This window comes from Myripristis murdjan, chromosome 8 (assembly GCF_902150065.1).
Source record: "Myripristis murdjan chromosome 8, fMyrMur1.1, whole genome shotgun sequence".
NCBI lineage: Eukaryota > Metazoa > Chordata > Actinopteri > Holocentriformes > Holocentridae > Myripristis > Myripristis murdjan.
This window is the reverse complement of record NC_043987.1, coordinates 16575151-16600166: the sequence shown is the minus strand read 5'-3', so window position 1 is coordinate 16600166 and position 25016 is coordinate 16575151. Positions and strand designations below refer to the sequence as shown.

Here is a 25016-nt window from a genome sequence, read left to right as displayed (position 1 = left end):
CTGCCTGCTGTAAGGCCAAAGGTCACTTGACTTCCTGGTAATGATCAAATTGTGTCTCTTGTTGTGCTAAAATGCATACAGTAGAGAATCATTGCCAACTCAGAGAAAAAGATTAAAATGTGCATCAATAAAAGGATTCCTAAGTGGATTTGCAGTAGCAATGTGATAAAATGTGCAAGCCTAATATCACATTAAACCCCTCTGAACTCCAATTTTCCCTGAAATTTCCTCTTAAGTAGCTTCGAAGCTAGAAGTTAGTTTTTTGTTTTGTTTTTTCAAATATATTCTCTGTCTGCTGGTTGCATCAATTCATTTGAAGCAACATCACGCTTATTTTGAGTGAAATATACAAATATGAGATAGCACCAGCACATCAAATCATAAATATCTAGATGTCTTGTCCATCATTTTATACACATTTCCCTGCAATTCAACAGGACATGGCTGGTATATTTGGAAACCTTGGGATCTCCACTAGAACTTAAAATAAAGTTCTGTGGGTTTGCACAAAGCTTGGATGCTCCAACGACAGAGTTAAGGTGATTAAACACCTAAATACATTTGCTGACTTTAAATGATTAGTAGCTCGTACACGTTTTCTTAAGTCTGGCAAAACATTTATGTAATCTACAAAAACAGGAGAGAGCAATCGCCTGATTACTTATACATAATATTATGTAAAACCCTTGTTAGTTATTGGCCACTTTGTCATAACATTTACTGTTACAGTGCATGTAGTCAACTGCAGACAGGCTGAGAACAAGTTTAGACAATAACTGAACATTCGAGGAGTGTCAAGACTGTGTTGCACATGGTCCCAGACAAATAAAGAAGCAAAGCTGAAACGAACAGAAACTTTGCTCCGTAGTACATTCTTGCCAGAAGAAATGAAAACAACAATCTGTAAAACATTTGCAATGGCAACAAACCCATATACCACATATCAATCCAAACTCAGTGTCATACATTACCTTATAAACGTGTAGAAGTGCAAAGGTTAGCAGTATGTGCTTAATACACTCACCTCTCAGTAGGTAATCACAGTGTCTAACTCCAGCTGGACTGTCTTGAGCTCATTCGCAGAGCCTGACTACTACAATTTGTCACTGATTTATTATCTCAGGGCAATCTGAGTGTTTTCCTGTTTGTGTGGAAAGTTCCCTCACTCTCTGGAAGATCAAACTCCAGTCTCACCTCATGCAGCACAACAGTATGGTTAAAATGTAAGAGGTTTATTACTCCTCTTGGAGACCTGTTTACACCACACACCCCGTTCCCTTGGGAGCATTCATGTTGAATGAATGGAAACATGAACATGAATGAGTTTTAACACATCCCAGTTATTGTGCAGAAGTTGGCAGTGATTTCAAAGCAAAGTGAGGGGAGGGCCACAACGCGTGTGTGTGTGTGTGTGTGTGTGTGTGTGTGTGAATATCTCAAGAACAAAAACACACATAGATAACTTAGCTCCTGGAAGTTTTCTGTGGATAGCTCATATCAGTCTGAGTGCTGCATCAGCACATTAAACTAAACTCATTACACTAAGGTATGGTCAGTAGGATCCAGTGGCCTTCTGAGAAATATTTGACTTAAGTTATAGAATAAGCAAGGAATGAAACTTTCACATAACTCTCTCTGTAAATACTATTGTTCATCGATGCATTATGTCTTTTTTTGTATTATCTGCATAATAATCACAATTCTACATCACATTTTCATGAATAACAAAAAAAAATATTAGACTGTTTTTTCCACCTGAAATCTGAAAAATACAGTCATTCAGGCAATAGTTGATTTCATACCACTCTTTATATTTGTCAGCATTAGTAGGATACAATACAAAATACAGACTTAACTCTTTATAGGCCTTTAACAGACAGCAATGATTTAGAGGATTCGATCTTGTATTAACTATCAAAAGAACAGAAAAAATTGACTTATATTGTTGAAAAACAAAAATATTTACTAACAGCATACTTTATCAGTAACCATATAAGCAAGACATTTGCCTTATCAATTAAAAAGATTACTTAAAATGAAAATAAAGCTTGATGTTTCACAAAGCACTGATATATCTGAGAGGCTGATATGTATTTTTAATTACTTGATTATGTGAAATACTGAATTTATCAAGTTGAACGCAAAGACATTCCTGTCTCACTGATGGGTACAGGAACTCCCTGGTCAGTCCAAATAAAATGATAACAAAAAGGAATACAGTGCAATGCACGGACATTTGATTGGCAACACATTAAAGTCCTTAATCATTAGTGTTAAGACCTGCAGCACAAGAATGTTCTTTTATGTAGCTAGACATTTCTTGATATTCTCTGTCAGTCTGTACAGTCACAAGTTATCTCTGTTACAGTGTGTAAACACAATATCTACGTGTGGAACACAGCTAAACCTCCCACTGAACATTGCACAATGCCCGATTTATGCTCTAAATAATTCCGCTCCTTGTGTTAATGAATTAAAACAAATCAAAAAAGAAGGAATCCTTGGTACAATAAGAACTGTCTTTAATTTTTTTTTTTGTCAAAAAATTTGAATAATTGTGGAACTCCAGCTAACACTGCTTCATATATACAAGTCAGGAGCTTCAGGAGGTAAAGCAGCATACAAGTTTAAAAGATGCCAGAAGCAGTAAGAAAAAAAGTGGCTGGAACTGAAATGAAGGCATACACACACTGCAGCATGAAATAATCAGCAACCAGCAACATTGTAGGCGCTCTATGAATTTTCACTGAAGAAAATAAGTTTTGTCAATCGGTAAAGAACTTATATTACATTCAGTGTGGTGGGTGGCTTACAAAAATACAGAACATGTAAACTATTAAGAAAATGGCCATTTGTGGTTTCTTCCAAACCACCAACTGTACCTCTGCTTACTCAAATTAAATATCTATTTCAGGATAATAATATATGTCATAAACCTTATTCTTATTCATGGATATAACATAAGGATTTTATTGTACAGTCATCATACCACACTTTCTGAAACATTCACCGACTTAAACTCAGGCTTATAAAACAAACAACATAAAGGACGGCACCAGTCTTATTTTGGCTTTTCGTCATCAGTTGCTATCATATCTGTCTGTTACAATTATCAGTTGCATAAGTGCACACAAAATATACTTTGGCAGCTTAGACATCAACGTTAACTTATGCCACTTCACACTGATTCCTGTTCAAAATGTAAACAAACCACTAAGTGAAATTTAAAAGTAGGCAGCTCCATCTTGGGAACACTTGACTGGCATGCACTTCAGCTCAAATCAATGTAAATCCATAAAAATTTGCACACTCGTTTTTCTTAGTGCATTCAAATTCTGCTCAATTGCACTCTTCTGACTGACAGCTCGGAGGGCAAATCTCAAGTTTAGCGGAGGTCAACGATTGGCTGAAAGTTGCACCACTGAACAAGGAAACACGTTCCTTACATGTAAATGAGAAACGAGGGAGTGCTTGCCCTTCAGCCAGTCCAGCAAACACCTAAACCAGGCAGTGAGGTCCAGCTAGGCCACTTACGTCTCACCGGAGCGCTCAAGAGTTACCAACAGGTAGACCAAAAAACTCTTTGTGCTTTGAACATGGAACACTCAGAGTTAAAATGCAAATTTTAAGTCATAACAATTTACAGTAATAACAGTAATTTCATTAGAGAATGTGCTGGTCAAGTATTCACAAGTTAGGATTACATATGACTAGTGACTCTTAAGTTTCACAGAGCAATTTGTCTTATGTTTTGAACATGAATGGAACAGCACAGGGGTAAATTAGCCTGAGCTTCTAAGCGACAAAAGCAGATTTTGAACACTAGGTTATGCTTTCAGAATATGCAGAGGTTTTCAAAGTGGGAACATGGGTCTCTGAGGGGGGTACCAAACAGTTTCAGGGGAGGCTGACCGTGCAAAAGATTTTTATGAAGGCTTTAGAATAAACTGCTTTTTAATTAGATATCAAAAGGAGAAGGTGCTGCAGAATAGCCTTAACATCTGTAATTTGGGTAAAGAGAGAAATTGTTCTAATTTTAGTATTTTTCCTGCTTACCCAGAGTTAGACAAACTAATAGATGCCTTTGGAATTAGACCCTTTATGTCAAACAGCAGAATTAAGTAAATTTTGAATGTCTACAGAAACAAATAGGGGCCACTTGATCCCACAGACATCCAGGCGTTCAGCTAAGCTAAAGAGGGTTTGTGTAGGCGAGTTCCTAGCTTTAATGAAGTAGAGGCCCATAGTGTCTGACTTTGAAAGCCTTTATTATAAACATTTATACAACCAGTATTTGTGACCCACAGATATGTTCACAGCTGTTGACGAGAAGTCAAAATAGGAGCAGTGACGTCCTTTAAACTATAAGATGTTACTTTTAACCTTCTCTCAAACAATACAACTTCATAGTCAAACAAGGTTATGCTCAATTTACTGGCTTTAGCCATTAAAGTTTTAGTCTTCAACCAAAGCTCTATGTTATTTTGAAAGACATAGACAGCACACCATTAGTATAAAGCATATTTATCAGTCACTGATCCCTGTGAATTTTTTACACATCTGTTCTAAAAGACACTGATTTCTGCCTCTTTGCAAAGAATTTCCCATTTCTTAACTTTATTAAAAAATACATTAATACATAAAAACATTTTTTTTTGCTTAAAATTGTGCATTGTGTGGTGTATCTATGCGTGTGTGCATGCATGCACGTTCTTGTGCATGTGCATGCATATGCATACATATATGAGTCTGTGTACATGTGTAAAGTCACCTTTGTGTGTATGTGTGTGTTACCAGGCCAGTGGGGAGGACATTCGTGGACTCCTGGGACTCTTGGGGATATCTGCAGCCTGTTGCTCACTGAGAGCTCTCTACGAAAAAAACAAAGTGAGGAATAAAAAAATACACAAACAATTGAAACGATCAAAATTTCTAGTTACTTTTAATAATGAAACTTACACAGATGCAGAAATAATTTGAATTGCATGAATTTGAATTTGCCATGCTTATATCGAGCAGTATTATAGAATTTAACTGTGCATTTAACTGTAATTTCAATTTCTGCTAAATTCAGATTCTGTTTTTGTTTTTGTTTTTTTGTTTTTGTTTTTTAATTCTGATTTAGCTTCCTATTACACATATCTGGGTACAAGGGACTTTGCTCCTTGAATATCAGCTGGAAGGCAGCGGGCTGACATTCCTCACACTTAGCCAACCACAAACCACGTGGCACTCTGCTTTCTTCATCTTCTCAGCCAGTGATCAAGCCTTGCTCTCCCCAGTCGAAAGAGTTTAGGATGATTTGCTTTATGTCAGTCACTGAACTGTGTCAGGGAGCACTTTATCAACTTGATAGATCACGCCCAAAATTGTGAACATGTTAACATAAAATCATGTAATATAGTTTGGCAGTGGATAATGGAAAACAGGTTGCTGGGCTGCTACATGTTTGCAAAAAGTTAAAAAAAAAAAAAAAAAAGTAAACAATTTAATAAATAAAAGTGTACTATGGTGATGATTATTATTCTGACTTTCTCCAAAGTATTATTATTTTGATTTTGATGATTTTCTCCAGACATTCCCATTTTGTATAATTCCCTGTAGCCTAACTGATTAGGGCTATTTTCCCAACCATTGCAAATTACTCTCTTACAACAATCTTTCAAACAACTATAGGTCTGCCAGGCTGCAACAGAATGCTTTTAATAAATACAGCTGTCCATAAGTTTGAAAACTATATATATATATATATATATATATATATATATATATATATATATATATATATATATATATATATATATATATATATATATATAATGAACCTTCTACATAGCTCAGTACTGGTCAGTAGACTCCAGACAGCCTGGCAGACTGTTTCCTCTACAGTTTTGATGTAAGGCAGGCTGTGTTTAATGACCAGCATACAAGTGCCCTACATTGTTTTTGGTGCATTCTACACCAAAGGATAGGCAGTGAGGAAAATAAAGGAGGTAATAATGTTAATATTGGACTCTTGGCCCCACAGTGCAGTCATTTGGTTACATTACACTTTGATTATGCTGCACAAGCTGTCAGGAGGAATATGCGGTACACGTTCTGTTTTCAGTGGAGCAGTAAAAAGACAGCTGTCTTGACCTCAATAGTTTGGGATGCTGAAATGGGACTATGGGGACTAAGTCGCCCTGTCTTAGTGATGCTACGAAGTTTAAGGGGGTTTTTACCAACATGGCCAACTAGATAATGACTGATTTACTTTTGCAAGTTTGGCGAGCGACTCTGAAAACATTCTTTTAAGAACACAAGCCATTTCTTACATGAACTGGTCAATCTTTCCTAATGCTCACCTCAAACTTGCTCATGAACTCAGCGAAGATGCCAAAGAAGGCCTCTGTGTTGGTAGCTTTGCTGTCCTCTCCAAAGTAAGAGGCAGTCTTGTTGAATTCTTCCATGGCCCTCTGTTGGAGGGACTCCAGAGACTGGATTGCCGGGTGGCTATTTTCCAGGAAGTTCTACACACACTCGAGTCAAAGAGCACAAAAGTTTCATTGTCTAAATTACTCACTCCATTTTCCTTTTCATGTTGTTAAAGTCAAAGGTATCTCTCAATAGTCTTGCTTGCTTTGTGTGTTTGTCACAGGTGAAGATAGGCATCTTGCCCAAAACATCTGAGTGGCAAATATAATTATTACAGTGCTGACCTGAACTCTATTTTTGTTTTCTCAATACTGAGCATTTTTCTTGGCAAAAATCCTTATGAAGGATACACTCATGACAGCCGCAAAACGGTCCTCAGCAGTAGCAGGCATCTTCTGACAGGCTGACCTAATCTCCTGGATGGTTGTGTGGAGGTCGTTCAGATCTGACGTGATAGTCCTTTGGTTCACTAAAGGCAATTAGATGTGCATTTGTGAGGCAGGTAACAGAAAGACAAAGGGGAGGTCCTTTTTTAATGTGCATTCCCTTGAAATACACTAATGGGGACAATAGATAAATGAAATGAAATGCAATAAAATAACCAAGTACCTTTGGCTGCAAGGGGAACCATGGTTAGATCTCTGGAAAAATCCAAGACATCAGGAAAGTGTTGGCATAATGACTTGACCAGAATATGCAGAAACGTCGACTTCCCATCCACTGTTTTAGTAGTGCTGAGCTGCAGAGCACACAACAGTTATTTAATCTATACATACCACAGAATAACACAATGGTTGATGAATGATTGAATTATCTGAAAATCGAGTACATTTATTTACGACGTCTTTTAAATATCTACTGTTCATAATGTACCTCAGTAAGGAAGTTGATCTTGAAGCCTGTTGTCTTATTAGTTTTCGGCTGGCCATTATTCAAATAGTTCCCCATTGCCAAAACAAACTAATGAAGAGAGGATGTGGGAGACAAAACTGTAACTCTGAAATCATGTTAAGTAAATAATGCACTTCTTTGACTAAACTTAGATCTCTTGTTTATCGGTGTTCTTGCGTCCCATTTAACCTCCATTAAAGACCAAAGTCCACGTAAATAAGACACAGGTACAGGTCAAGGATACAAGAGGTCATGTGAAATCCACTTAAGATTCCCCCCTATCTGATAACTGACTACATTTTCCTTTGTTGTAGGTGGGAGTTGGTTTGTTGTGGGTGTTTTCTTATCAGAATCACACACGCCTGTAAAACTAGCCCTCTGGTCAAATGGAAACTAGCACCGTTCTTCTATACTATGTACAGTAATAATTATGTTAATGTACTGTACTGCACTACAATGATCAGCAGAGTACCTCTAGTATCTTCGCCAGCTTCTTGCTGGTCTTCAGCTCCAAGGAGGCTTTGTAGATACAGTCATACCCTCCCCTCAACTCCTCTGTTTTCTCCTGTAGAGAACACTTGAAGTGAAGGCTCTGAAGACGGGTCTTGTACTCTGGCACTGACAACATCTGTAGAACACAATAATATAATAATAAACAGAGTTACAAAGTGCTTGACATCAGAGTAAGAGGCAGGTAATAAAATGTGAAAAAGTAAAATGAGACAAAAACAGTGGAGATAAAAAGTACATATACATAAGATAAAAATAGTAGTAAAAAATTCATTGAATAAACAAAAAGGCAGTTGGTAAAAGCAAGTCTTTGAAAGTGAATTTTAAGAGGTGGTTTAAAAGAGGATACTGATTTTGCTTGAGTAATATCCCCAGGAAGGTTGTTCTAGCATTGTTCAACAGATTGCTTTTTGTCTTTAATCTAAACCTCAGGACAGCCAGAGGATCTTAGGCAGAACTGTAGCTTATAAGGGGTTAAAAGGCCTGTTATGTAGGGAGGAGGCAGACTGAGCAGTGACACAGTGTCCCACATCACCCATGCATTCCCTGATACCTGCAATACAAACTGGTCAACTTCGCTGAGTTTGCTGGGGTCTTGTCTGTACTCTTCATACTGTTTGACCTCCTCTGCATCAGGGGCGTATAGCAGCAGCTGTTTGATATGAGATGGCTCCAGTCTATCAGTAGCCATGGTCATCAGCACCTGACGCAGCTCCCCAGGAGACAGCTTCAGGTGGGCTATCAGGATGGCTGCAGGGTCAAAGGGTCAAAGGGATGAGGGTGGGTCAAAGATACAGTACTATATTTTGAGTCAGGAGCTTGTGAAGTGGAAACAATCCCTGATTCTGAACCATAAATGTATTCAAAATTCAAAATTGCATCATAGATCTATGATGAAGATTTGTCAGATCAAAATAATCTAGAGATTTTCAGCAGGCCTCTGTGCCTTGATAAATAATAACAAGGCCATAGCCACAAAATGGAGAATGGAGAATGACCCTCAGTGACACAAAACAAAGGTAATAGCATAACTAGCATAGTGAAACTTCAAAGTCTACAGTCACAAGTAAAAACAACAAACAAGCCAGAAATGGAGGTGTTATAATATATACTGTTAGGTCAAACAGGACACTGTAGTGAGAAATAAACATGAAAGTCACATGAAGGTTTTATTCTGAGTTTATTATGTCATTGCTTTGGAAGTGTTGGGTGATCGTTTCAGAATTGTACAGGATATAAAGACGACAGCCATTTCTCACATGAGCTTGTGATGAAACAGCTCTGAGGCCTGTACCATAAAGCTGGATTTGGGCTTAGCAAGGTAACTTCAGGGTTAACCCTGGGTTTTCTGTACCACGAAGGTGGTTTACTTTTTATCGGGGTCCGCTGCCATGGTAACATACGCTGAACACCTAACCTGCTCCGGAGCAGGTTAAGTTCAGGATAAGAGCTCAGCAGGTATAAAAGCCCCACCTACTGACCAATCAATTCTCTTGGAAAATGGCCTGCCCATTTGATGAGAGCAAAGTGGTCAGTAAGCGTACTGACCACTTTGAAGTATGTTTTTATACTTTTTTTATTTGTTCCCACGTTCTTTTGGCTCCACTGGGGTTGCATCTGAAATAATAAGGCTAAAATCACATGCCATAACGACAAATTTCATAAACACATACATTTATGGAACACACAAATGTTACTATAGTCAGATCTACTCGTGCCGTCATGGTGGGGAAGCAATATTATAATCCCACTAACTTACGCATTGACACAGTCTGTGATTTTTTGCCAGCATTCCTTGTGGCTTTTGGCAGCTGCAACTGTGTTGCTTTTTGCCTGGATGATGGATTTATATTCCTCGTATTTATTTAAGATTATTGTCTGCTCCTCCGTCGTAAAGTATGCGGCTCAGGTGGACTTTTCCATGTCTACGATTGGTCATATGCAGCAAACACCACCCTTTTTATGTGAGTGCGCACATATCTAGATTGGGAAACCCTAGGTTCAATTAGCGAGTTGATAACCAGTGGTACCGAAAATCAGGATTGCGGATGTCTGGTTAAGTGAAGCCAGATAAGTAAGAGAAACCCCGGATATGTTAATCCAGCTTTATGGTACAGGCCCCTGGTAATGAAACAATGGCACTTTTTCAACAATATCTGATTACCTTAGATAAAAGATGTTTTTCAGCATCAAAAGAACCACTCAAATGACCACAGTACAGAAAATGTTGACCTATTTTTTAGTGTAACGTTGATGATTCAGATGAAATGGTGCACATCCCTCTGGCAAATGACAAACAAATCAGACAGCATCTGATAGAGGCTCTTAGAGATGCTGTGCTTAGTCCCTCCCCACTGCTACTGGCTTTATACTCCAGCGTCCGTTGATGTAATGATGTTGGAACAAACAGCAGTGCTCAGTTTGTCCTGAAGGAGGGTGTTAGCACCTGTCCAACTGCCTTTCATCAAGCCATGGTGAACAATGTTGATAATGATGATGGCAAGGAAATGGATTGGTGCTCATGCTGTTACCACTCCAACATTTTGTCACCCACAGCCTCACATCAGGCACTGAGGTTTACTTGTGCTCTAACTCTGACATGAAGCGTCAGAAAGCCTCCAAAGAAGAGAAGCCTGGGGACGTCCATGATGTCTGAGAGAAAGAAATGTTGTCACCCACCAAAAGAAGGATGGCTGTGTGTTCTGGCTTCCCCTCAAGCTCTAATCCTTCCTGTCAAGGTCCTAATGGTAAAAGCAGAGTCATATGTGTGTGCAGTGTAGGACAGTCTTCTTATTACTCACAGGCATTGTAAGCTTTCTTATGAGACAGGATTTCAATCACGTCCTTCTTTTTGAATGTCTCTGGCTGAGGGGATGGCTCTGGAACAGATACTAACATATGAGAGCACTGCATTAGGTAACTGTGTCAGATGTGAAGCAGGTAGATAGTAGAGGGCAGCAAGATACAGTGAGATATACACTTATTTTTACGAGCATAGGTTTCTTCAGGGCAACTTACGGGAGTGCAATAGAACAATAAACTGCAATAACTGGAATTACAATCAACCAATTGTAAGGAGAGAGAAAAAGAATATAGGGCAAGAAATAATATGAGAGCTAAGGAGAGACATTTTTTTTCTACATGATTTTTTTTAGGTCAGTTTGAGAGCATATAGGGAATATGATTCACTATTGAGAATGGGATGTGAGGTACAAAGGTACTTATTTAATATGATGACTAACAGATCATCAAAACCCGGGAATGCAGGGATCCAAGATCCAAAATGACAGTATACTAAGAAAAACATTGGCTACAGACTTAAGTGGGTCAATGAAGTGGCTGTGATGCATCTGTCATTTTGTCAAATCGACCACTGCTTAAAACATTTAAAACCAATGATGTTGCTCCACACAGGAAGCAAACTTACCTTGGCTGTATAAATGGGAGCTTATTCACTGATTCATCCATGGAAGTGGTTTCTTACACATTGGCCTTTAGTTACTTGCATTGCTGGTGTTCAGAGAACTGCCGATGCACACACACCCACTTGTACTCACCAGGGGTCTTCTGTGTCCCAAAGTGTAGCTCTAGATCCAGATACTTCACCATGTCATTCAGTTTTTCATAGTCAGAATTTGCCCCCAACTACCAAAGAATTACAAAAGCAACACCATTTCACAATTCAGGAGCAAAATTTACATTCTTCAAATGTCATGTGAAATTCTGAATCCCAAAGTTCACAAAGTCCCTATGTCCAAACCCCAGCTGAACTCACCTGCCCCCAGATAGTGCCTTCAGAGTTCTCCACCTGTTCCCAGCGTAACCTCTTCACACTCATGTGGTTGGAGTCCATCCTGGGGAGGGAAGGCCTGGGCAATGGTGGAGGGGAACAGGGTGGGGGCAAGGGAGGTGGTGGAGGTGGGAGCTCCAGGTGCTCTGTGGGGTCTGATAAAGAGTGGGGGAGGGACTGGGGTTGACTTGGACTGTGGGATTGCTTATGGTGGGACTGGGGCTGATGTTGAGACTGGAGCAGGTGGTGGGAGGGCTGGGACTGTGGACGGGTAGCTTGGGTAGAGGGCTGCACCTGGTGCTGGTGCTGGGATTGGTGGTGTTGAGGAAGGGGCTGGAAAGTGGAGAGGGTGGGCTGTTGGGGCTGGAGGGGCTGAAAAGTGGAGAGAAGGGGCTGCGGCCTATGGGGCTGCTGAGGAGGGTGGATGAGGTGGATATGGTGCTGGAAGTCCTGTGGAGGTGGCTGTGGGGTCATGTGGTGGATGTGATGGATCTGAGGTGTGCTGGAGTGGTGGTGCGTCTGATGGATTGAGTGGGGTCTCTGGGGAGAGGGTTTGGTTGGCTGGGGTTGGTGGGCTTGGTGCATGTGTTGCTCTTGTCTCCCTTGAGGTGATACTTGGGTCTGATGATGACTTTTGAGACTTCTCCGGGTCTGATGTAATGACTGGGACTCCCGGGTGAACGGAACTGGTTGAGCCGGGAGAGAGGCCGGCTCTTGGAGGGCTTGGTGTAGAAGCTCTGTGGAGGAGTGGTGGGGCTTACCTTGGTGCATCTGATGGGCTTGATGGAGCAGCTCGGTTGAGGAGTAGTGGGCTTGGGCTTTGTGTATTTGATGAAGTAGCTCTGAGGAGGAATGGTGGGGTTGTCCACGATGCATTTGGTGAGCCTGATGGAGGAGCTCATTGGAGGAGTGGTGAGGCTGCCTTTGGTGCATCTGGTGGGCTTGGTGCAGAAGCTCTGTAGAAGAATGGTGGGCCTGCTTCTTGTGCATTTGGTGGAGCATCTCAGATGATGAGTGGGCCTGGGCTTGGTGCATTTGGTGAAGCATCTCAGCTGAAGAGTGGTGTGCCTGGGCTTGGTGTATCTGCTGAAGCATCTCAGCAGATGAGTGGTGGGCCTGGGCTTGGTGTATCTGGTGTAGCATCTCTGCTGAGGAGTGGTGTGGCTGGGCTTTGAGGCTCTGGTGGCTTTGGTAGATGCCCTCAGAGTACTGCCCCTTCTGGATCGAATGAGCGTTCTGTTGGGGTGAGGGCTGGTGTGGAGATGGAGCTGAACGGGACTGACGCCGGTGGTGATGACTCTGTTGGTGCGTCTGTTGCTGTTGTGCTTGGCGCATCTTATAGAGAGGGTGATTAGCGTGGTGGTGGGCAGAGTCTGGAGAAGGGAGTGGGGGCAGGGACTGATGCATCTGTTGGAAAGAGAGTGGTGAGTGGGCTGTCTGCTGTGAAGACTGGCCAGACACCGACTGGTGGCTCTGGTAGATCTGTTGCATCTGTTGTTCTTGATAGGCTTGTTGCTCCTGGTAGGCTTGACGCTCCTCATATGCTTTTTGCTCCTGGTAGGCTTGACGTTCCTCAAAAGCTTTTTGCTCCTGGTAGGCTTTCTGCTGTTCATAGGCTTGCCGTTCCTGGTAGGCCTGTTGCTCCTGATACATTTGTTGCTCTTGATAAGCTTTTTGCTCCTCATAGGCCTTTTGTTCTTCATAAGCCTGTCTCTCTTTGTAGACTTTCTCCTGATAGGCTTGTTGCTCCTGGTAGGCCTGCTGTTCTTGGTACAACTGTTGCTCTTCATAGGCTTTCTGCTCCTCATATGCTTGCCTTTCCTTATATGCTTGTTGCTCCTCGTAGGCCTGTCTTTCTTGGTAAGCTTGTTGTTCTTGGTAGGCTTTCAGCTCTTGTATAGTAGCATGGGTTGCTAGGTCCTCTTTGGCGGGCATCACTTTATGAAGTGAGTGGCGTTTGGGTGGTGGATTGCTGCGGGGTGGAGGGGGAGGAGGGGGGCCAGATTTACGGCGGATGGGCACATATGTTCTGGGGGAGTGTTCAGGTGTATAGCTAATCTGTGTCTGCTGTTGTTGCTGCTGCTGAGGCTGTGCAGGCGGTGGAGGGGGAGGAGGCGGGTCATTGAACTGAACAGGTGGGGGTGGAGGAGGGGTCATTGGTGGTGGGGGAATGTGGTCAGAGGAGGAAGAGTAGGTGAGGGAGGAAGCGTTCTCCTCTCCGCTGCTGCTTTGGACATCACTTGGGCTACTGAGCTCAGGGGCCACAAATCCCCCATTTTCTTCTTCATCCACCCCCATCTCCTCTTCATCCTCCTCATCCTCCTCATCTGGGAAGCTCATCTGGACAACATCCTGGCATTACCACCAAGTAAACTTCATTAACGGTCTGTGTCAACCTTAATTATTCCAGTGCCTTAAATGTTCAATGGCATAATTTGTTGGAATGTGTACAATTTGACTGGGTGATGACATAATAATCAGTGTACTGTATGTAATGTATGTGCATAACTATTTTCAGATTTTTACACTAATAACACATAACTGAACAATCAACATTGTAGTTACCTGTGAAACTGAACAAACATTACTATAGTTATGTTATTAGTTAATTTATTCAATATGACTTAATGACTAGGATTAGTGGCTATCTCATCTAACATTTAGCAAAGACAAATATCCATAGCCGAATTCTGATAGGGTGTGACAGTGGCATCTCACCCTACCTCCTCATAGTCATTCTCAGGAGTCAGGAAGTCATCAACAATGGCCACCCTCTGTCCCAGTTGCTCACTCAGTGCATCCAGAAAGCGATCTGTGTCTTCGGAGCGGGGTGGTTTGGAGAATGTGTAACGCCGCTTGCTGCTGCGGTGGGCCGGGGGACTAGGTGGGTAGTCAGGGGGCTCTGGGGGCGAGGGAGGGGGGCTGTCCAGGCTGATGTAGGGGTTGGACTCCCCACTGGTCTGGCTTGTCAGCCCCGAGGGATAGAACTGGGGAGGAGGGGGGCTGGGAAGGGGCTCTGGCCAGGTTGTGGGAGGTGGGGGGCCTTTACGGCTACCTGAAGCAAAGAAAGGATATCAGGAATGTAATGCTAAATCTCTCAAGCATCTCTCAACATCTTAGTAATGCTTCTGTATTGATTGCCTGAGGTCTGTGAATAAAGGGAACTTCATAAAAAGGCTGTGCCTACATTTGTCAACATGGCTGTCTCTGACTCCTTTATTTATTCAGTGAAGTGTAGTCAGGTCCTGCAACCCTATGTGTGATGTGCACACCTAACTTTATGATACATGTATTGAATTTCAATCACTTCCACCAACACCACCACATTCTCCGTCTGAGCCCTATTGTATGAGGTCCAGGATGAAAAACAAACAATTGGGAGCAGAGGATTGTCTCAAGACTCTGCTATGCTTTATATTAATGTACAGCACCACATCACAAAAATCAGTGTCAAAATACATAATTCAAGGAAAATCACCTCTGACAAAAATGGGCTTGCAACCAAGTGATCCACCATTCCTGCATTACAGTATTTGTCAATCTTACATTATGTTATGCACATGCACACACTTGATCAATTAGCTAATGCCATCTTTCATACAATTTAAATTTCATCTCAGTGGCTCTGAGTTTAGCATAAATTCATATTTTTGGCTACCTGTGCTGGCGTGCATGGTAGGAGAAGGTGTACGTGAGAGAGGTTCCAGATCCAGCAAACTCTCTGGGGCAGGAGGAGGCCGACTCTTCAGAGACTTGGACCTTTTGGCCGAGTACATGTTCTCCAGTTCAGCATACACTGCTGACAGCTTATAGAGTGGAAAAGTACAGAGACCAAAGTAAGATGTCTTGCCCTAATTTCATTTATATGGATATGTGTTATTAAGGTGATTAATCTGTAGTGTGGTATTTATTTCCATGGTGACGGGCCGTGGTACGTACATTGGTGAGGTTGTTAGGCGTCTCAGGAAGGGAGGTACCATCTCCCGACTGTCTCTCTCCTGGAGCCAGCCTCATCCCCATGTCCACCACTGTCTCTGCACGGACGCCTACAACACATACCCATTAGAATTACTCAGATACAATATGCTGAACTATTACTCAATATATAAAACATTATAGAATAGTGTCTAATATCCATTGCTCTCTATAGACAATCACACTTAGATACAGTCTGAGCTGATGTTGGCTACATGAGCTTCACTACCTTAAAGTAAGTTGGAAGCTAGGAACAAAAAGGCTACAAGATTCTAAATGCTGCCAAAATATCTATCTGGGACAACATATAAGGTCACAATCAGGTTGATATGAAAAATAATGATGGCAATGTCAAAAGGTTTGTGGTAGTGGTGGTGTCGCTGCTGCTGCTGATTATCAACAGCAGTGATGGTGATAAGTTACCCATGCCCAAGTGTGTGCCTATGACCAGGTCATCAGAACTACGCCCCCTCACACTGCTCCTGTACGTGGTCCCTGTCACTCTCATGGAGCTGCTACGACGATGAGGCTCAGGGACAATCTCAGGCTCCGGAGGTGGGGGAGGTGGCGGTGGTGGTAGTGGAACTGGAAGACACACATGTCAGTGACGTAGAAGAGGTGTACGCACTACCTGACCTGACAGCACTCCGCCGAACCGATCATTTGATCAGAGATCCCCATGTTGACTCAGCATTCTCATATCATTCCCTTTATTCACCTGCTTTACATATATTCTCACACACATCCTTTTCTCTTATTAGCATACAGCTACATACACACTTGGATTCACACACGCAGCCCTCCCTTCCATCAAGACACACCACGCTGCACCAAACACTGTCCACATACACTGGTTTTCATTTAAGCATATGCACAACAGATGTACATTTTCTCTGTTTTCTGCTGTTACAGTTTGTACTAGTATAGCAGAACAAGCCAAACAGCTCTCATTAGCCAGAAAGTACAGAAAGTAGGTCATGACAAAGCCTCATACCATTAATGTTTCTTTTCACGTAAGGGGCAGATTACACTAAAACATGTACGAGCAGAAATAACGTGCATACCTCCCACCACGCACTTACACAATGCAACACAAATACAGTTGTTGTATGCACACACACACACACACACACACACACACACACACACGCACGCACGCACGCACCTGGAGAAGTTTTGAATCCAAGGAAGCGTGAGATCTTGCTCTGGCAGTGCTCCTGCTCCTCATAAGTCAGCAGCTGGTAAACAAACTGCCAGATCACCTGTTTGGCTGGAGTGTCCAGCACCGGGAACACATCCACGATCAGAGTGTCAACATTCCTGTTGTTACAGAAATACACATGATAGGGGTCACATGGCTATCCAATATGAGGTCATGGGAATTAGGGGAAAATGAGGCAAGTTTAGCCGTTGGACAAAATGTTCCACCCTTTGTATCTAGGCAACAGTTCACAAAATTAATCACCTCATCACAGATTTAGGTAGAGCAGGTCATTTGTGTGCATTTGTGGTTGACATGAAAGGTTTTGTGTTTCATTTTAGGACATGGGTGGGGAACCTTTTTGATAGCAAGGACCACAATGATAGCCATTAAAATACTTGTGGGCAATAGGTTATTTAAAAGTAAAAAGGAGAGAAAAAAAAAATCCACATATTTAAAAACAAAAAAACCTTACAGACCTTAATTTCACTGAACCGTGCCTACAGTACACTGTATATGCATTTTAATACACTGGAAGTGCAATACAGAAAGTGCATCCAAATGCAGGAATGGTGATTTAAAATTTTGGTGTTAAAATTTAAAATAAATGCATAGAAATTAATTTGGGTTAACTGTAAAAGGCCCTATGGCCTGGGGTTCATACTCCATCCTTCTGCTCAATTTGGCACTTCTCTGGGGAATTTTTTGTTTTGCACAAAATGCATTAAGTAGCTCAGCCTACCCTGTTCTCCCCTACTTACTGCTCAGTGAACAAAGAATAAAGAGAGAAATACTTTCTGTCACTCTGTCTGTATAATCACTCCCCTGTCTTCCACCTTGTTTTTATATCACTACATGCTGCTCAAACTCCTTCTTTCCACATTTCCTGCTCTTCCCATTTCTTACCTGTGTTGGAAGAAGTTCTCCAGGGCCTTACAGATGGTGTACCTCTCCTGGATGGTCAGCAGGTGTTCCAGCTGCTGTCCGAAGGTGCGGCCCTGGACCCTGATACTAGGGGGCAGAATTTCTGCCACCCACTGCAGGGAGCTGAGCACGGGGGAGCGGGCACGTTCTGTGGGAATGCTGCCCCCTGCCAGGTCCTGCTCTGCCAGAGTGAATGTTGGCGGGCCGTCCTCCACTACCAGGGTGGGCATGGCACCGCTGCCCTGGAGCATGGACACCACCTTCTCATGGGAGCAGGTCCTACAGACAAAGACATGGATACATTCACACATACACGCACACATGCATGTATGCATGGAGAACATACACACACTGTATTGTTGCATATGATAATTACTGGATTTAGCTAAACTGATATTTTTAGAAGGGGGCTACCTCTTCCTAGGCTCATTTTCATCTGTTTTCCAAAAACAATGTCATTACTTCCCTTAATTTATGCAAAATTATACAAACAACTACAATATACTCTGTGTGCTCTGCAGAAGACATTACATACTGTATAATAGAGTGCAAACATTTTTCCCCCATTCTCTAGGGAATGTAAGCGGAGCTATTTTCAGGTAACTGTTGTTTTCTATTCAAAAAGGCTGATATGAGATTTCTGACCCGCTTCCCCAACCCCCCGCCTAAACAACTGTTTTCACTCTCCAAAAAACAAAACAAGGTCAGCTGAAGAGCTGCATTACCATATTTATGTTTACTTGCACAAATAACAAGATATTTTTAAACACTTCATAATTTTACTGAATGGGTTTGACTTTATAACTCCATGACTGCATTCAAAGAAAAAAGTTCTCTGAGTTCTGAGGTTTAAAGTTGTTAAGGGAGAGAACTATTGAGCTCAACCTCATGTCAAGTCCATTGAGAAAAAGGATGCGGTCCCCTGGCTTTAGACCTGCTTTGTCTGCTGGGCTTCCTGCAGAATGAGAGCAAAAACAGGGCAGGGGAAGAAAAGAGAGAGATAGACAGATGCTGAGAGAAAAAGAAAAATTTGTCTGTATCCTGATTAAATTCAGATCAGGCACTTAATCATGTTCTGATTCATGGGGATATGCAGGGGGGACAAGGGCATGAGCCACTGCCTTTTTGGCCACCTTGGCTAAGTGCCCCTTTGCTATGATATAAAATTATGTGTTATTATGCTGCTTTTGACCAACCACATTCGAGAGACTCAAAAAAGGGAAGTGCTGCCTTCAAAACAAATCAGCTCAGACAGTGTGACAAGCAATTTCCAGAAATCAAAAAAAAAAAAAAAAAAAAAAAAAAAACACTGACAACAATATAAACACTAATGATAAAAATGAGAGATAACCAAGATTTAACAGAAAAATAACTATGAAAAAAAAAAACATTTATTTAAGATCTAGACCAGATTTACCACTTCATAACACAGCTGTTAATGCCTAACATTGATCATGATGGTTGTAATTAACAGTAAATTTAATGAGAAGACAGTGCAATGTTTTCATTAATTCTATTTAAGATGTCATTGTGACAGAAAAGAGATGAGAGTGGAGGGTGAGAAGGTGCAGCCTGATAAAGAAGAGGTGGATGCAGAAAGGCAGAGAGATGGAGACAGACAGAGAGCCCGGTGAGATGGCACAGCAAGAGATTTTTCCAGGTTTATTATTAACAACACCAGAAATAGAATGTGCTGCTCACATTTGGACTGATTACAAGCTGTCTTTAATCATCTGTCACTATATATTGCGTATCCTTTCTGAAAACTTTGAGAATAAGCTTTTATAACAGTGATTACAGAAACAGTTATCATTAACAACATAGCAAAGAAAAGTGAAATCCAATATTGATTTGATACTCTCCTCTGTGCTGCACTACAGATACCCCTTTCTGAACAGCACTGCAAATCCCTCTTTCCCATCATATCATCCCAAAATCACACTGAATCATAATCACATACAACTATAGCACAAACGCTCACACATTGGCACATACACAAATGCACGCCTGGATTTACATGCGCATGTATTTTTAACTTACCAGGGATTACAGAGTCGATCCACACTGGTGCATGGCCTCTCAGAGTGAAGCCAAAACTCATGTTGCCTTTGCACACTCTCACCGTCCTAAGGACAGAAACAGGGCTTGTGATTAATGGCTGTATTGAGGAATTAGCAGAGGCCATTGGAAGTAGGAGTGGTTCCATATATAGCAGGTATTCTAATGGCTGGATCCATTTTACATCTCAAGTAATTAGTGTAGTTCACGGCACACTATGTTGTGTCTGTGCTCTGTTCAAAAAGTTGGCCACAAGGTTTAAAGAGACAAATAATGCAACTCAGTTAATATGTTCTTTTGCCCATCCAGAAACAACAGGAGCCCAATTTGTGGACCACCTACATACTTCCCAATTCAGCAGGCTACTTTAAATTCACAGCCTGCATGAATAATCCTACTTAAATATGGACAGTGTATCCCCAGGGAGCCGTATACTATCCTCATTATTTACCAAAGTAAGCTGGAACCATGAAAAAGACATCAGTTCTTTGGGCCACTTTAGTCACTGCAGTTCCAAATAATGTTGAAAGAATATCTTTTGATTATGTTTTCATTCTTTTTGAACAGTTTTACGCCATATAAAGGTATTCAGGATGTTACCATCCAGGCAGAAAGCAAAGATTGAGATCAAAGGCCAAACAACTCTCATCAATTCAAAAAGACACAATAAGAAACAACGTTGCAAGGGTAGGAATTTATTCACAACTGCAGCAGAAAAAAGAGCAGGAAAGCGGGCATGACTGGGTGGAATCGGTTTACGCTCATACTGGCTTTGCCCCTGACGGCTCTATTTTTCACTGAACTCCTACACATTGTAATTCACATAAATACCATGCTTATATTGACTGTCACAATGGTTGTGCTTTTGCAAGCGTGGTTATATAATTGATCAGAGTGAAGGAGAGAGAAATTGTTATTTAAAGAGGAGATTTCTTTGAAGACTAGAAATGAGACACACTGTGCAGCTGAGGAAAACTAAAGCTAAATATGCATGACTACAGGGGATGATAGGCCAAAACACACAGCAACTGAGGAGGACACAAACAAAGCAAGATACTCAAATACTGTCCCATCAAAATCTCTGCTGCATCATAACCAATCAAATTTTGACTGTTGTCACTAGTTATAGTCAGAATATTGACCTTTAAATACTGACCTGCAGTTGGTTGTGGAGCCGCTGGAGTGCCCAGCTATGAGTGAGGTGGTTTTGCGCATGCCACGGGCAGGAGGGACCATGCTTTCCTCTGCGTGGGTGCGTGGCACTGAGCTGGCACGGGTTGAGACCAGGAGGCGTTCGGGGTGATCCTCACTCCGGCTGCGGCGAAGGCGGTTACGGCTAGGGTCACTGAAGCTCCGCCCCTTGAGCCGGCTCATCAGGCTCTGGGAGACCACCTCGTCAAAGCGCTCCCGATGCTTCTTGGGAATGAAGATCCTGACAAACATAACGGAAGCAGACACAAGCTCAAGCAGAACAGAACAGCTCTGGAGGGGAAAATAGAGGTGGTTTTTAATGGCAGGGCACAGTTCCTGCTGTGAGCTGTCAGTGAAGAGGCCACTGATATTTTACTAGCAGCAATGAGGTTTGACATCAAAACTGTCCACAAAAGATAATCTTGTCAAACTTAACATCAAGTCAAAATCTACACTCAGACCAGGATAGAAGAAAATGCATCTAAGCAGAAGGAAAAGTATTTCAGCACAAATTCCACATAAATCCAATATCCTTTAGAATAGGTCTCTCAAAGCATCGTCCAAAGTACGCTGATGAAAAATGAAGGACTCTTGTTCTGATTATGTATTGTTTCAGAGGCAAGATCCACATAACTGGTTCAAAAATAGTCCAATGCATTGCATCCCATGGGAGGACCACGGCAGGTAGAGATTAGTCCAACGTTTGTTTGTGTACACAGTGTGTGTGTGAAGGAGAGAGAGTGAGAGAGGGTGTGAAATGAGTAAAGCTTTGTTTTTTTTTCACGTGCCTGTCACAGCTGCAGGTGAAAGTGCTCGGTATAAGTGACAGCTCACAACTAATGCGCGACAAGCGAGCACATTCCTATTGGTACCTCTGGGAGAAAATGCCTCACTCCCCCTTACTCTTCGCATTTTTCTCTCCCATAATCAACTCCCACACCCTCCCCTTCCCTCTTAGTCAGCCACTGGATTTTTGCTGGTTCCCTCTTAAAGGAAAAATCCACCCATGGATACTATAAGACAGGTAGATATCAATTTGTGATGTTCAGTTAATTCCAGAAAATATTCTGTGAGTACTATAAAGTTTAATTCACTTTTAGAGAGAACATTCTTTCCCTCAAACTGTTTCCCAGAATTCTCTGTGATGCACACGTGTAGGTGGAGAGAGTAATAGCGATGGCAATTTCAGTTTTTCTGGGCAACACAAAGTGAGAGTGGGGAGAAAACACTAATGCTACCAAAAAGTCAGACTCACAGAGACACAAGCTGCCTTACATTATAGTCTATTGAAGAAATTGTCCTCTTCCACAATGTATTTCTCTGTGTATAGTTGTTTCTTTTTTCTTTTCTTTGTTTTTTAACAATAATGCAAAATTAGAGGAAGAATCCCTTGTTCTTTTACTCTTAAAGACTGATGCAATAACCTCACATTTACCACTGCTGCTTTACAAAGCTGGATTTTTTTTCTCTCCTCTAAGCCTCCAGTGCACATAAGATAGTGATGCCAACCTTAATTATCTGTGGAAATAAGAGAAACACACCTCTAAACAACAAAATGGGTCAATATAAAAGGAAGTTACATCGCCTAGCTATTTTTAAAAGTGGTTTAGGGTGGACGTTCCCTTTAAATATATAGGGCACTTTCTTCTCATTTCTCTCTGGCTCTGTTTCTGGCTCCGCTTCTCACAGACATGCACGCATACACACAAGCGAGTCACTTTTACGCACATACTCCTTCAATCTCGTTCTTCCTTGTCCTCTCTTGTGCATCTCCCACTTCTCCTACAAAAGGATGGAGCCTCCATCCTCTAGATAAACCCTCAGTTCTCTCTTCATCTCTCTTTGTCTGAATCCCGTGTGCCACATGAAGCTGTCTCCTGGGCAGCTCCACTGTCACTCAAGCACAGTCCAGGTATACATCTCCTTACTCAAATGCCACCCACTGGGAATAAAACACCATGGCGCAGTTCTGTTTTCAAAGATCTCACAGTCCCTTTGCAGGTACATTTGAGAACACTGTTAGATGGCTCTGTATAGTTCGTTTGAGTGTATGGAAAAAACAGCAGTCTTTGGACTTGAAGTAAAGGTAACGTTTAAGAAAACTCAGAGATATTTCTCCTGTGAGAGGTTTCCACTTAGAGTATTGTGATATAAATATGGATTATTTGGCCCATTTAAAGCTTACAAGCATATGCAAGCACACAACCACACAGACACAAAACAATTACAGATAATCACAAATCTTCTCTCACTGATTTAGTTACTTGAAGACTGAGAAAGCTTCCAAAGCCAATGTGTTTATAGGAATAACAGGAACCTGTGTAACATTGTCGTATGATTAAATGTCAATAAGTATTGTTGAGCTCCTGTATAATATTCCTTTTCTAAATCAGACCTAAACTCAGAGGTGATGACTATAACTGAAACTAGTCACATCTCAATTTTTGGTACCTTAAAGTATCTATCATTATGTTCAGCTAATGATTTAAGTCAGTATATGGTGCTAAATTCAAAATATGCCACCACATCAGTAATGAAATTAAATTTAATTTGCCTTTTATTGCATATTTTTGTAAAGGCATTTCTTTCTCTCTCAGTTTTAGAGATCAGTGGAGTGGACGGTGATTTGCTTCTTTGGTGTGAAACTATTATTGATTCCTCATTGTTATGCCCAGCTGCAGTATAATCATATATATATATATACATATACATATATATATATACATATATATATGTATATACATATATATATATATATACATATACATATATATATATATACATATACATATATATATACATATATATATAGAGATATATAGATATAGATATATATACATATATATATATATATCAGTAAATTTTTCCTTTGCAATCGCAGAAACCACAATATGGTGTCTAAGTATATTGTAACACACTTAAATCTTGGTGATGATTAAGAGGGTTAATTAGAAAGTGAGAGTTTAATTGTTTCATTGTACAGTGTGGTGTCAATACGGTGTCTCCCTCTCATAATCCCTCATGGCACACACCAACACTGGGGCCGTCTGACACACACACGCACACACACACACACACACACACACACACACACACACACACACACACACACACACACACACACTAAATACTAATCTTAATGACTGATCCTAATGGGATTTCTGGGCTAATTGCTGATTCACTGGCGAGGGGGAAGATGGGACCACCACATTATCTCTTGATGTTTCTCATGGGCTTTCCGATCAGGGGAAGCACTGCCTGCGTCATAAGCTACTACATAACTACAACGTTACAGTCACACACACCACAACAGGCTGTACTGGACAGTGTGCAATCTAAACTGGAGGGATGGAGATGCTGATTGTGACTGGAACTGGTGTTCACACTTGTTGGTATAAGAATACTGGGAAGTTCATCAGCGCAGTCCTATCAAATTGTCATTACTTGCAATCTTTGAAATGGCAACCTCGTGCGCAGAACCCATTTTATGCAGTTACTATGGCGACCTCAGTCTAAATTAAAACCAAGGGGAGTATGCGGGTGACAATGATTAACTGCATAGTGCATTCACACAGACAACACTTTCCCTGGGGGCAGAAATGTGCTAGACCAAGGGATCTTACTGCTCTGTACTGCCATCCTGAGGGTAAGCTTTGTATAGCAACAGGAGGGCTAAGATGAGTCCAGTGACATAGAGGCATAAACAAAAGTACAGTCTGTTAACTGAGAGGGAGAAAGAAACCAGAGCAAGTGGCAGGAACAAAGATCTACACAGAGAAAGAAGGCAGAGCCACAGAGACAAGGAAGGAGAGAGAGAGAGACCTGAGAAATAGAACTCTTTCTAGGCCAGGGTCATGTACCTTTGGGGAAGATAGCTGGGTAATCTGTGTTAAAAGGCTATGTAGGCCACAGAACTTCTTTCTCATAGAGAACCCATACATCACTGCGTTCCCTTGGACAAGCAGAGGAGGAGGAAAAATTAAAAAGAACAGGGCCATTCATCACACAAACGCAGGATAGGACAATCATGGGGCCTAGCTCTGTTTCGATCATTTTTCC

The 25016-nt window shown here is 41.5% G+C and overlaps 1 protein-coding gene across 1 annotated transcript in view; it reads right to left on the bottom strand.

The window, feature by feature from the left end:
• Window positions 1-4701: 4701 nt before the first annotated feature.
• grid2ipa (glutamate receptor, ionotropic, delta 2 (Grid2) interacting protein, a) overlaps window positions 4702-25016 on the bottom strand; it is a 28919-nt gene continuing 8604 nt past the window's right edge. The window contains exons 5-23 of the mRNA XM_030057209.1: window positions 20923-21198; window positions 19749-19834; window positions 18594-18663; window positions 17691-17987; window positions 16749-16903; window positions 16007-16168; window positions 15548-15654; window positions 15267-15414; window positions 14332-14663; window positions 11594-13960; window positions 11376-11463; window positions 10620-10709; window positions 8372-8568; window positions 7781-7936; window positions 7291-7377; window positions 7027-7156; window positions 6768-6886; window positions 6348-6512; window positions 4702-4871 (exon numbers count right to left, since the gene is read on the bottom strand). Of these exons, the coding sequence (XP_029913069.1) occupies window positions 4791-4871; window positions 6348-6512; window positions 6768-6886; window positions 7027-7156; window positions 7291-7377; window positions 7781-7936; window positions 8372-8568; window positions 10620-10709; window positions 11376-11463; window positions 11594-13960; window positions 14332-14663; window positions 15267-15414; window positions 15548-15654; window positions 16007-16168; window positions 16749-16903; window positions 17691-17987; window positions 18594-18663; window positions 19749-19834; window positions 20923-21198 (5113 nt within the window). The 3' untranslated portion in view covers window positions 4702-4790. The remainder of the gene's footprint in view (window positions 4872-6347; window positions 6513-6767; window positions 6887-7026; window positions 7157-7290; window positions 7378-7780; window positions 7937-8371; window positions 8569-10619; window positions 10710-11375; window positions 11464-11593; window positions 13961-14331; window positions 14664-15266; window positions 15415-15547; window positions 15655-16006; window positions 16169-16748; window positions 16904-17690; window positions 17988-18593; window positions 18664-19748; window positions 19835-20922; window positions 21199-25016) is intronic.